The sequence below is a fragment of the Theropithecus gelada genome, chromosome 14, assembly GCF_003255815.1.
Source record: "Theropithecus gelada isolate Dixy chromosome 14, Tgel_1.0, whole genome shotgun sequence".
Lineage (NCBI taxonomy): Eukaryota > Metazoa > Chordata > Mammalia > Primates > Cercopithecidae > Theropithecus > Theropithecus gelada.
Window position 1 is genome coordinate 63132238 of NC_037682.1, and position 14592 is coordinate 63146829.

The 14592-nt window shown below is 39.5% G+C and overlaps 1 protein-coding gene across 1 annotated transcript; it reads left to right on the forward strand.

Moving 5' to 3' along the window:
- Window positions 1-10395: 10395 nt before the first annotated feature.
- LOC112605918 (olfactory receptor 52B4-like) lies at window positions 10396-11343 on the forward strand. Its single transcript, XM_025355815.1, is given in 1 exon segment — window positions 10396-11343. A coding segment is annotated over 1 exon segment (948 nt).
- Window positions 11344-14592: the final 3249 nt, after the last annotated feature.

Below are 14592 nucleotides of genomic sequence, written 5' to 3' on the forward strand. Positions count from 1 at the left end.
TGGTCCCACTGTGCCAACAATGCACTGGATATACCAGCATTTACTATTAAGTTTAGTGAGGGTGGGGGTAGGTTAGTGAGGGATTTAGGGTCATTTGATTATGAGGTGAGATGGTCACATGGGGATGAAGTGATTCTTTAACATAACATCTGTATGCAGAAGTATAGTTTACAGAGGTAAGAATTTACAATATAGTGTGTGCATCAGTAATTTCTAACAGAGCATTAAAACAGAAACACAGTCTTTCCATAACCTATGATTAGCAAGATATTAATCAGCAGTAACAGTTGCAGCAAAAGCTGGTTACAAACAATCCATAGAAACAGGATGTGAAGCTAGACAACGGGTTAGACCAGAAATTCTCAGAAGGGAGTTTGCCTTAACCCTAAAGAGGCCTGGAAGAGCCGTAGCAAGATGAGGGTGTTTATAGCCCTATCATCCATATGGACAGGCATCCCCCATGTGTCCGTTTATAGGCTCTCCACAAGGGTCACATTCCATTCTCAGAGCTATGAACATCTGCTTTTCTGGGATAGGAATCTTGGTGATGTGAAACCTCCCTGACTGCACGTCCATTCATAGGCTTTCTGCAGGGGGAAGCACATCATGCGCTGTTGGCTCATTCTGGCAGCCCAACCTGACATTGTCTTTACACAATCCTGCATGCAATTTTGTATTTACAATAATCAGGAGTATTTCATCTTTTATTCCATAGCAATAGTTTCAGGGGGTCTCCCTACAGGGATGAACTTCCCTGAACAGAACCCCAGGGCTAGCAGAAAGTGAGTTGCAGACAACAGCTCAGGTGCTGGGCACCCGGCCTTGTAGGCAGATAGGGAGGGACTTGGCCTGAAAGCCATGGTTGCTATCTCTGCAAGGAAGCTTATGTCCTGTGGAAGGTCTAAGTTCTGCACACAGACTATCTGGATCTAAGCCCAGTGCTATTAGTGTGGCACTGTGGGAGCAAGACCAGCCTCACCAACACTGTGGGAGCTGGGTGAGGCTTACTGCTGCTTGCTACTACCCATTCCCTTTGCAAACTCTTCTGTGCAGCAGATGCAGTTATACTCCCCTCTGGAACATTACCTCACTGGCCTGAGAACCACCCCCTCTCACATGGGCTGTGGCCTGCCCCACGCAAGGAGTGTCTGAGCTCAGACCCACCTAACCCTACCCCAACCTGGTGATATTTCTCCACCCACCCTGGTAGCTTAACACAAAGGACATAAACTTTTGGGAGTTTTATGTCTCCACTCATCCCCTGAGAAACCAAAATACTTCCCCTGGGCAACTTAGGGCAAGCTCAAATCCCACCACTAAAGCCACAGCTGGTGCTTTTTGCAAGTGCTACCTTCCAGCTGGAGGCCAAAAAACTCAGGACATCACACCACCTCTCAGTAGAATAATACTGTGCCCAGGAAGGAAAAAGTCACTGTATGATCTCAGCTATTACCACTGTCTGCAACAACCTGGCTAATAAGAGGTTAGAAACTTACAAGCCAGAAGGGATTGGGATTCTATCTTTAGCCTCCTTAAACAAAGTAATTGTCAGCAAAGAACGTTATATCCAGCAAAACTAAGCTTCATAAATGAAGGAGAAAGTCTTTTTCAGACAAATAAATCATGGGAGAATTTGACACTACCAAACCAGCACTACAAAAAATGCTAATGTTGTAAGTGTCTAGAAATTTATTCATTTCCTTTAGGTTTTCTAACTTGTGTACATAGATAGTTGTTTCTATATCTGTGGGGTCAGTGGTAATTTCCTCTTTGTAGGCAACCCTAAGCAAAACAACAAAACCGGAGGCATCACATTACCCAACTTCAAACTATACTACAAGGCTATAGTAACCAAAGTAGCGTGATACTGGTACAAAAACAGACACAAAGACCAATGAAACAGAACAGAGAACCCAGAAATAATGCCATACAGCTACAACCATCTGATCTTTGATAATGTTGACAAAAACAAGTAATGGGGAAAGGATTTCCAATTCAATAAATGGTGCTGGCTAACCGTATGCAGAATTTTGAAACTGGACCCTTTCCTTATACCACATACAAAAATCAACTCAAGGTGGATTAAAGACTTAAATGTAAAACCAAAAGCTATAAAAGTCCTGGATGATAACCTAAGAAATACCATTCTGGACATAGGACCTGGAAAAGATTTCATGATGAAGACACCAGAGGAATTGCAACAAAAACAAAAATTGATAAATGGGACCTATTTAAACTAAAGATCTTCTGCACAGTGAAAGAAACTACCAATGGAGTAACAAGACAACCTACAGAATAGGAGAAAATTTCTGCAGCTATGCATCTGACAAAGGTGTAATATCTAGAACAAATAAGGGAACTTAAATAACTTAACAAGCAAAAACCAAACAGCCCCATTAAAAAGTGAGCAAAGGACAAGGATGCTTTTCAAAAGAAGTCATATATGTGGCCAAGAAGCGTATGAAAAACACTAAACATCACCAATCATTAGAGAAATGCAAATCAAAACCACAAAGAGATACCATCTTACACCAATCAGAATGACTACTATTAAAAAGTCAAAAAATAATGGTTGCTGGCAAGGTTTCAGTGAAAAGGGAACACTTATACACTGCTGGTGGGAATGTAAATTAGTTCAGTCATTGTAGAAAACAGCGTGGCGATTTCTCAAAGAACCTAAAACAGAATTACCATTTGATCCAGCAATCTTATTATTAGGTACATACCCAAAGGAATATAAATCATTCTATCATAAAGACACATGTGTTCATTGCAGCACTATTCACATAGCAAAGACATGGAATCAAACTAAATGCCCACCAATAATATATTGGATAAAGGAAATGTGGTACATATATACCATAGAATACTACACAGTAATAAGAAAGAACAAGATGTCCTTTCCAACAATATGGATGGAGCTGGAAGCCATTATCCTAAGTGAACTAACACAGGAACAGAAAACCAAATGCTGCATGTTCTCACTTATAAGTGGGAGCTAAATATTGAGTACATATGGACACAAAGAAGGGAACAACAGACGTCAGGGCCTTCTTGAAAGTGAAGGGTGGAAGGAGAGTGAGAAACTACCTATCAGGTACTATGATTATTACCTAGGTGACAAAATAATCTGTGCACTAAACTCCTGCATCACACAATTTACCCTATATAACACGCCTGCATATGTACCACTGAACCTAAAATAAAAGTTTAGCCAGGCACAGTGGCTCATACCTGTAATCCCAGCACTTTGGGAGGCCGAGGTGGACAGATCACTTGAGGTCAGGAGTTCAAGACTTATCGGGGGAAACCCCACTCCCAGTATTCAACGTGGGTTCTTTTCTATTTCCCTAAGTGTCAGCTGGTCTGAGAAATAAAGGGAAAGAGTACAAAAGAGAGAAATTTTAAAGCTGGGTGTCTGGGGGAGACATCACATGTTGGCAGGTTCCATGATGTTCCCTGAGCCATAAAACCAGTAAGTTTTTATTAGCGATTTTCAAAAGGGGAGGGAGTACACGAATAGGGTGTGGGTCACAGAGATCACATGCTTCACAAGGTAACAAAATATCACAAAACAAATGAAGGCAGGGCGAGATCACAGGACCACAGGACAGGGCAAAATTAAAATTGCTAATGAAGTTTCCGCATGCATTGTCATTGATAACATCTTATCAGGAGACAGAGTTTGAGAACAGCAAACCTATCTGACCAAAATTTATTAGGTGGGAATTTCCCCATCCTAATAAGCCTGGGAGCGCTACAGGAGACCAGGGCTTATTTCATCCCTTCGCCTTCAACCGTAAAATACAGTGGCCCCCAAAGGGGCCATTTCAGAGGCCTACCCTCAGGGGCCTTTCTCTTTCTCAGGGATGTTCCTTGCTGAGAAAAAGAATTAAGCGATATTTCTCCTATTTGCTTTTGAAAGAAGAGAAATATGGCTCTGTTCCACCTGGCTCACCGGCAATCAGAGTTTAAGGTTATCTCTCTTGTTCCGTGAGCATTCCTGTTATCCTGTTCTTTTTTCAAGATGCCCAAATTTCATATTGTTCAACCACACATGCTCTACAAACAATTTGTGCAGTTAACGCAATCATCACAGGGTCCTGAGGTGATATACATCCTCCTCAGCTTACAAAGATGATGAGATTAAGAGATTAAAGTAAAGACAGGCATAGGAAATCACAAGGGTATTGATTGGGGAAGTGATAAGTGTCCATGAAATCTTCACAATTTATATTCAGAGATTGCAGTAAAGACAGTCATGAGAAATTATAAAAGTATTAATTTGGGGAACTAATAAATGTTCATGAAATCTTCACAATTTATGTTCTTCTACCTTGGCTTCAGCCAGTCCCTCCGTTTGGGGTCCCCACCTTCCCACAACAAAGACCAACCTGGCCAACATGGCAAAACCCCGTCTCTAGTAAAAACACAAAAGTTAGCCAGGCATGGTGGTGCTCACCTGTAATCCTAGCTACTCAGGAGGCTGAGGCAGGGGAATCGCTTGAACTTGGGAGGCGGAGGTTGCAGTGAGTTGAGATTGTACCACTGCACTCCAGCCTGGGCGACAGAGTGAGACTTTGTCTCAAAAAATAATAATAAATAGATTTTTTTAAAAAAAAAAAAGAAAGAATGAAAGAAAAAGAAAAGACAATGAGAATACCTGCTACTCAAACTTGTTTTCTAAATACTATTGACCACAAGGGAATCTTGGAGACAATTTATTCAAAGGCTGAGGCTGAAATTGTGAGATGATTTTGGAATGTCTTGTGCTAGAATGTAAGGAAGTGCCCAAAATAATAGGAAGATGGCAAAAGTTATAAGAGCAAGTTTTCCACATGTTCTCACTCATAGGTGGGAATTGAACAATGAGAACACTTGGACACAGGGTGGGGAACATCACACACTGAGGCCTGTCGTTGGGTGGGGAAATGAGGGAGGGATAGCATTTGGAGAAGTATCTAATGTAAATAACGAGTTAACAGGTGCAGCACACCAACATGGCACAGGTATACATATGTAACAAACCTGCACGTTGTGCACATGTACCCTAGAACTTAAAGTATAATAAAAAATAAATAAATAAAAAATAAAAAAGAGCAAGTTTGATATGGCTTTTCCTAGTCAAACCTGGAAGAGTTTGACTATCAAAGTAAATAATAAAAACACTAGATTACATAAACTGAATTAAGAAAGAATCCATGATTCCTTGCTAATACTAAACAAACAAAAAGGAAACAGGAAGCCTCTTAATTACAGTAGAATGCCAACTAATAAATGTAATGGGAAGGACTAAGTTAGAGAACTACTATTCTGCAACCGTCAAAATAAATTTGATTCATGCAAGAATCAGTGAATGGTAAAACCTCTAGATGAAGGTTTGTTGGGGAACCGTACATTCTACAGTCAAAGTAACTCCCCCTAGATTATTTCACTGATGACAAGGGTGGGGGACATATATTTACAGCGGAGAAATCTGGTGAACCTGCTGTAATTAATTGATCAATGATTACATCATCAGTAATGGTACAAGAACTGTTATCAGGTACCTGCTGATATGATACAAAAGACACAGTATCACTTATGTAGTCCCTCTGGCCAAAAATGTATAACCAGAATCTAACAATCAGTAATACATCCAAATTGAGGAACATTATACAAAGCATGGACCTATGTTCTTCTTTAAAAGCGCCATTATCATGAAAGATAGTAAAGATTGAAAACTGTTTCAGATTAAAGGAGAGTAATATATGGCAACTTACAATATGTGGTCCTGAACTGAAAAAAAGAAAATAGGTGCTATGAAAAAGAATATAGGTACAATCAGAGAATTTTGAATATGTACTGTACATTGAATTATAGATCGTATCAATACTGAATACCCTGAATTTGATAATTGCACTGCTATATGTAAAAGATTGTCCTTGTTCTTAGAAGTTATATGCTAAGCATTTAAAAATAAAGGCTCTCCATCTGTAGGCCTAAGAAAATTTTTTTAAAAGTTAAAAAAATAGGGCCCCTGATCTTTCATATTTTACTCAAATGGTACAGAAAAAATTTGAATAATAACAGGAAGAGAATGTGGCCAAATGTGACTGAATCAACACCAGAGTTTTACTGAAATTCATGGTAGTAATTTTGTAGCTTTTCTGTTTTAATATTTGCAAAATAAACATTTAATGGAAAATAATATTTTATCAAGAATGTCTATAAGTAAGGAAGGGATGAAGTCTTTCTGGGTAAGCTCAACCCAGCATTTTAAATAAAAATCTATGAATTCATCATACACACATACACACACAAAGCTATTTCTTCTTTACAAATACATGTAATACATATCACTTACTTGGGCTAATTTAATAAAGACAAAACACAGAGAATATTTTAAAGTTTAGATATATGTTACCAGAAAAATGTATTGGGAAATGTGATAACAGCATTAATTGTACATTTGCTGATAGCCAAAGGAGAGGAATGTGGATATTATTTCTCCTTCATAACCTGACTTATGCAAGTTCATTCGAGACATTAAAATTTTCTGACATTAGCCACCAAAATTCGTTATTTCAGTTTCCAGAATATAAAATGATATGACAAATATAATACAATTTTCATTTTAAATTTGTCTAAATTACAAAGCAAGCCTTGTGCGAATAAGTGGTTTAAAAATAACCTGTACATTGGACACGTTTTATTTGTGCTGATTTCAAACAGGATTAATATTTACTAATTCTCATTAAAATGGAAACTCATATTTGATGAAGTGACAATAACATTGTATTTATTGCAGATAATACATGTGCACATCTAATCCAAGGATGTAGTTGCGGAGCAGGCAGTATGGGCAGGCTGAGAGAACTAGAATCATTCGACTCGTGTATGCAATACGGGGGTGTTGTTGAAAATACAGCTCTAAATCTGAGTTCTCTGGAGTGTTTTCCTCCCCTGGGGTCTCCAGGCAAATGCATAAAAATCTCTGCTCCCTCCAATGCTCAGAGTCCTCTTTGACACATTTTTTCCTACGCTGTGAAAACTGCATTTAAACCAGGTAAGTTATTCATTGATGCGGGGTGAAATTTTGGGTAGGAGAGAATGAAAATAGAGAGTATCCCAACCAGACAAGAGGGTTATGCGGCCTAAGGTAGGTGTCTGAGAACATTGGGACTTCTGTTTCTCCCATAAAGCAGTCCCCGAACTATGAGCTCCCTGGCTTCTCCTATCTGCTGCCCAAAAGAAAATTCCTCTTTGTTATCCATAAAGCACTCATCATCCATCAACATCTGGGAGCTAGTCCTCTTCCAGCTCTTTTTATTTACTTAAAAATTATGTTTTCTTTATCTGCATCTCCTTTTCCTGTATTTCTTTTCAGGGATGTGGTATGTCTAGTTGACCTCTAGCCCCCTCTGTCATTTTCATACCTATGTAATTTCTTCCACCTCCTCCAGAATGATAGCTTTCCTCAGAGGAGCATCTAGTCTCACAGTGTTTGTGTGGCCATAGGCTGACCTTGTGGGAGTTGATGTCCACAGCAGGATTTATCCACACTTTTGAGCAACTGGTCCCCATTCAAAAACCTATGTCCTAGCACAACCCTCTCCTGGCTCTCCTGCCATGTGACTTTATTGTCAAGACAGTTTTAGCCATTACTCAGAGGGACAGATAGAGGTGGATGCATTTCCTACTTCAAAAACAGAAGTTGAGAAAGAAAAAAAAAAAAAAAAAAAAAAAAACAGAAATGAACCTGTCAGGGAAGGAATTAATGATTATGCTTACCTGCCATACACCAGGTCCCGAGTTAGGCACTGACTGAATAAACATCAGCTAGTAGATGTTTATCTGCGCTGCTTCATCCCTTGGACCCCTGAACTTCTCATTAACTCTAAATTTCTCATTACCTGAGTTCTATACCAAGTTCATCTCCTAAGAATGGGAAATGGAATGTTGAGCTTAACACCAAGCCCAGGAGGGTGTGGAAGAAAGCAGGACCCAGAGTAAAATTTCTCAACTGTGGCACAATAGACATTTGGGGCCTGATGATCCTTGATTGTGGGAGCTGTACTATTTAGCAGCATCCCTGGCCTCTACCCATTAAATGCCGGTAGCAATCACTCCCCAATTATAAGAACCAAAATGTCTCCAGGCATTGATAAATATCCTTTGGGGAACAAAATCACCACCCTCTGAAAACCACTAACCTAGAGTTTGGCCTTGAGAGTGAAAAAGCATTTCTTTCATATATAGTGTTAGTTGCATCTCCATGGGTTTAATGAGCCTTTTGGCTACTTAACCACCTGGGTTATTCTAGGTTATCTCATTCTGAGTTAGCCTGACTTATTTTTCCCCATGGGTTATTTGGGACTGGTCCACTTGCCCCTCTTTGTCAGCACCTGAGCCCCTCTTTTTTGCAGTACTTTGGAAAGGAGGGTCTTTTCTCAATTTTTCAGCCTTCAACTTTCCTGGGTGCACTATTTTTTTATGGCTTCACCAGAAGGCTTTCACTACTGGTGACTAAAGAGACATATCAAAGGTATCAAAATATCAACAACTGTTGAAATTTCAATTATAAACAATTTCAAACCCTTATGGCATTTTGTTTACATAGAGGGCATGGCAGCCTGCTCAGGGGCTCTCCCCCACTACCTCTTACCCCCAAACAGCAGGCCTTGTCAGTTTTCCTCAATTCATTATGGTCGCTTGCCTCTTGCCCCATTTCACAGATCAGAAAATGATGCATCCTACAATTCCAACTTCAAATCCAAGCTCTATTCCTCATCAGCTATGCCAAGTTAAGTGGCTCTCTGAAAATTTGGAGATGATAAAATCTACTTCCCTGGGTTGTTACAAGTAATAAATGAGGTACCATAAATAATGTTTTAAAATTGGTACCTGACATAAAATAGGTAATCTTTAAAGTTATTTTATTCATCCTATTTCACTGTAAAAATTTTATATCAATACATTATTTTCTTCTATTACAGAAAACACTCTACTCTACTTTTAGATTACTTCTCTCTTCTAATCCTTTCTCCAACCACTTCTAGATAAATACACCTAAAGCTCTTCCATTTAAAAGCCCATGGTGGTACTGGGTGCAGTGGCTTATGCCTATAATCACAGTGCTTTGGGAGATTGAGATGGAAGGATCGTTTGAGGCCAGGAATTCAAAACCTGGGCAATATGGAAAGACCCTATATCTTAAAAAATAATAATTAAAAGAATTAGCTGGGCATGGTGGCTCGTGACAGTAGCCCCAGCTACTCAGGAGGCTGAGGTGGAAAAATCACTCGAGCCCAGGAGTTGGAGCCTGCAGTGAGCTATGATCATGCCACTGCATAGCTTGGGAAACAGAAGGAGACACTGTCTCAAAAAAAAGAAAAATGATCAGCACATGGTGCACGGTGGCTGACCATTTCCTCATGAGACAGCACCAAAGCTCCTCAATTTATAATCAGAGCCAATGTACTTTTGTTTTTATCTTCCTACCATTGCATAGTATATTGCATGTGATCACACAGCTACATAGAACTACAAACTGGTTTAAATACATTAGATATTTGTATGACAACAGTCTTTCCTTAAACTCCCAAATGACTTTACCCCACACCTGATTCCCCACCTAGTTCGCCTCCACCCAATGACATCCTGCAGCCAAATAGACAAAATTACTATCTCCATTTGTGTTCCCATAGCAGTATTTCGTGCTACTCCTATGTTCACTTAGGATATTATTTTAATTTACAGTGTAAATTTCGATCTTGGCTATAAGTTGTTACCTTATTGAAGAAACACATAATATGTTATTTATCTTTTCATCCTATATAGTTCCCAGGACACTAACTATTGAAAAGAAAATGTGGCACATATACACCATGGAATACTATGCAGCCATAAAAAAGGATGAGTTTGTGTCCTTTGTAGGGACATGGATGCAGCTGGAAACCATCATTCTTAGCAAACTATCACAAGAACAGAAAACCAAACACCGCATGTTCTCACTCATAGGTGGGAACTGAACAATGAGATCACTAGGACTCAGGAAGGGGAACATCACACACTGGGGCCTATCATGGGGAGGGGGGAGGGGGGAGGGATTGCACTGGGAGTTATACCTGATGTAAATGACGAGTTGATGGGTGCAGCAGACCAACATGGCACAAGTATACATATGTAACAAACCTGCACGTTATGCACATGTATGCTACAACTTAAAGTATAATAATAATAAATAAATTTTAAAAAATTAAAAAAAATTAAAAAAAAAAAAGAAAAAGAAAAGAATCAGGCTGATGTCATAAGCCTGTGGTGACATCAAAAAAAAAAAATCTTTGAGTACGATATGAAATTTCAACCCTTCCTATAAACAAGAAGTGAGGTCCCAGGTTATCTGCTTCAGGTATGGTGCACATATTAAATCACACTGGTGTTAGCCACACAGTCTTCCGCTTGCTGGGCATCCCCGGCCTAGAGGACCAGCACATGTGGATTTCCATCCCCTTCTTCCTTTCCTATGTCACCGCCCTTCTTGGGAACAGCCTGCTCATCTTCATTATCCTCACAAAGCGCAGCCTCCATGAACCCATGTATCTCTTCCTCTGCATGCTGGCCGGAGCAGACCTTGTCCTCTCCACATGCACAGTACCACAGGCTTTGTCCATCTTCTGGTTCTGTGCTGGGGACATCTCCTTGGATCGTTGCATCACTCAGCTCTTCTTTATCCATTCCACCTTCATCTCTGAGTCAGGGATCTTGCTGGTGATGGCCTTTGACCGCTACATTGCCATATGCTACCCACTGAGGTACACCACCATTCTTACAAACTCCTCTATTGGAAAAATCGGAGTGACTATCTTACTAAGAAGTTATGGTACAATATTCCCCATAATATTTCTTCTGAAAAGACTGACTTATTGCAGAAGTAACATGCTTCCACACAGTAGTTGTGAACACATTGTCTTGGCCAAATTTTCCTGTGATGACATTCGAATAAACATCTGGTATGGGTTTTTTGTCTTAATGTCAACAGTGATTTTAGATGTTATGCTAATTTTTATTTCATATACGCTTATTCTCCGCGCTGTTTTCCACATTCCATCCTAAGACGCTCGCCACAAGGCTCTCAATACTTGTGGCTCCCACGTCTGTGTCATCATCCTGTTTTATGGGCCTGGCATCTTCTCAGTCCTCACTCAGCGGTTTGGACGCCACATCTCACCCCATATCCACGTCCTGCTGGCTAATGTCTGCTTCCTGGTTCCTCCCATGCTGAATCCCATCATTTATGGAATCAAGACCAAACATATCTGGGACCAGGTAACTCATGTCTTATTTCCAAAAGTGAAATGACTTTAGGAATAAAAACCAAACTACTGTTTTCTGAACTTTTCTAGCCATACATGAGGTGAACTTTAGCAGCCCTACTAAGTAAGAGACAGCTGAGACTAGATAAATATCTCAATGAGTCCATGTTTCAGGAACAAATCCACTGGGGAAATTTTGGCTTATGGGTTTCAAGGTCTCTGATCCATAATAAGGGATCGATTTCTTTGTGTCTCAGTGTATTTTCTCATTCAGAGTCTAAGGAATAAACCAGTTCACCTTTATAATTCACTACTAGTCTACAGTCGTAGATAGGCATTTGGAAAGGGATGTACTATGGATAGTTCATTCTCATTCTCTCATTCTCTCTCTATCTCTCTCTCTATCTCTCTCTCTCTTTCTCTCTCTCTCTCTCTCTTCATGACAGTGACATGTTTCAAAGAGTCGTATATACATTCAGGATTCAATGTCTTTCTCCCTATTTTTCTTGATCTCACTCCAGTCAGACTTTGTTCCTATGCCATTGACATTGTGGGTCACAGGGATCTCCACACTGATAATTCAATGGCCAATGATCAGTCTACATCTTATATGACACATCAGCAGCATCTGACACAGTCAACGTTCTCTCTATTCTTGAAATTCCTCAACTATCCCATCTTAGATAATATCATAGAAATAAAATCTGTATAAAAATCACCCACTTTTTCCATAGAGATATTCACCAATATCATTTTATAGATTGCTATATATTGTGATGGTTAATACTGGGTGTCAACTTGATTGGATTGAAGGATCACCTAGATAGCTGGTAAGTATTGTTTCTGGGTGTGTTTGTGAGGGTGTTGCCAGAGGACATTTGAGTCACTGGATTGGGAGAGGAAGACCCACTCTCAATGTGGATTGGCACCATCCAATCAGCTATCAGCACAGCTAGAACAAAGCAGGTGGAAGAAGGAGGGATAAGCTGGCTTGCTGAGTCTTCTGGCTTTCATCTTTCTCCCACGCTGGATGCTTCTCTCTGTTCCTCCTTTCCTTGGACATCAGACCAGGTTCTTCAGGTCTTGGACTCCTGGACTTACACAAATGGTTTGCCAGGGACTCTCGGGCCTTTGCCACAGACTGAAGGCTGCACTGTTGGCGCCCCTGCTTTTGAGGCTTTTGGAGTTGGGCTGAGCCACCACTGGCTTCCTTCTTCCTCAGTTTGCAGACGGCCTATCATGGGGCTTCACCTTGTGATTCTGTGAGTCAGTTCTCCCTAATAACTCCCCTTCATATATACATTTGTCCTATTCTGTTTCTCTGGAGAATCTTGACTAACACAATTGCATACTGTATATGTGTGTGCAGGTAACATATTTTTATAGTTGGATTACCTTACTCTTCCAAAATGTACCTTTTTCATTTAGCAAATTAATGTTGGACTTATACGAAAAATACAGACATTTGCAGGCATTTTTAATGCCTCTCTATTGTATTCAGTACAAGAATGTGCCATGTATAATTTAGCCAAGTAACTCTTTTTAAAAACCATTTCTCGGCCAACCGCGGTGTCTAGTAGATTATTGTTTAATATTTACTGCTAAGTAATTGACAGTGTAAATAAAATTGTCATGAACATAAGCAGTAATAAACATTTGCTGTACTTTGTGTACTTGTGGTACACTATAATAAGAGTCTTGAAAAACTGTAATGTGCATATTTGTAACTAAGTTGTGACTAGGTGGAATATGTGTTTTATGATTTGTTTGTTTTATTTATATTTATTTATATAACTGACAAAAAAGTTATATTTACTAATTATGTACACAATGTTTTAAAACATTTATATATTATGGAATGACTAAATCAAACTGATTAACCTATGCATCACCTCACAAACTTAACGTAATTTATGGTGAGAATAGTTAAATCTACTCTCTTAGCAATTTTTAAGAACACAATACATTGTTATTAATTACAGTCCCCATGAGCATAGGCTGTTTTTCCATTTGTTTGTGTTACCTACAAATTCTTTCATCAGTGCCTTGTAGTTTTTCTTGTAGAGGTCTTTCACCTCCTTGGTTAAATATATTCCTAGGTAATTTTTTTGTAGTTATTGTAAATGAGATTGCCTTCTTGATTTGGTTCTCAGCTTGATTGTTATTGGTGTATAGAAATGCCACTGATTTTTTTTGTATGTTGATTTTGTGTCCCGAAACTTTACTGAATTCAGTTATCAAATCTAAGAGTTTTTTGGTGGAGTCTGTAGTGTTTTCTAGGTATAAGATCATATGATCAGTAAACAGGAATAATATGACTTCTTTTCCAGTTTGGATGCCTTTTAATTCTTTCTCTTGCCAGATTGCTCTGGCTAGGACTTCTGGTACTATATTGAATGAGAGTAGTAATTTTTTTTTTATTATACTTTAAGTTCTAGGGTACATGTGCATAACGTGCAGGTTTGTTACATATGTATACTTGTGCCATGTTGCTGTGCTGCACCCATCAACTCGTCAGCACCCAACAACTCGTCATTTACATCAGGTATAACTCCCAATGCAATCCCTCCCCCCGCCCCCCTCCCCATGATAGGCCCTGGTGTGTGATGTTCCCCTTCCCGAGTCCAAGTGATCTCATTGTTCAGTTGCCACCTATGAGTGAGAACATGCGGTGTTTGGTTTTCTGTTCTTGTGATAGTTTGCTAAGAATGATAGTTTCCAGCTGCATCCATGTCCCTACAAAGGACACAAACTCATCCTTTTTTATGGCTGCATAGTATTCCATGGTGTATATGTGCCACGTTTTCTTTATCCAGTCTGTCACTGATGGACATTTGCGTTGATTCCAAGTCTTTGCTATTGTGAATAGTGCTGCAATAAACATACGTGTGCATGTGTCTTTATAGCAGCATGATTTATAATCCTTTGGGTATATACCCAGTAATGGGATGGCTGGGTCATATGGTACTTCTAGTTCTAGATCCTTGAGGAATCGCCATACTGTTTTCCATAATGGTTGAACTAGTTTACAATCCCACCAACAGTGTAAAAGTGTTCCTATTTCTCCACATCCTCTCCAGCACCTGTTGTTTCCTGACTTTTTAATGATCGCCATTCTAACTGGTGTGAGATGGTATCTCATGGTGGTTTTGATTTGCATTTCTCTGATGGCCAGTGATGATGAGCATTTTTTCATGTGTCTGTTGGCTGTATGAATGTCTTCTTTTGAGAAATGTCTGTTCATATCCTTTGCCCACTTTTTGATGGGGTTGTTTGTTTTTTTCTTGTAAATTTG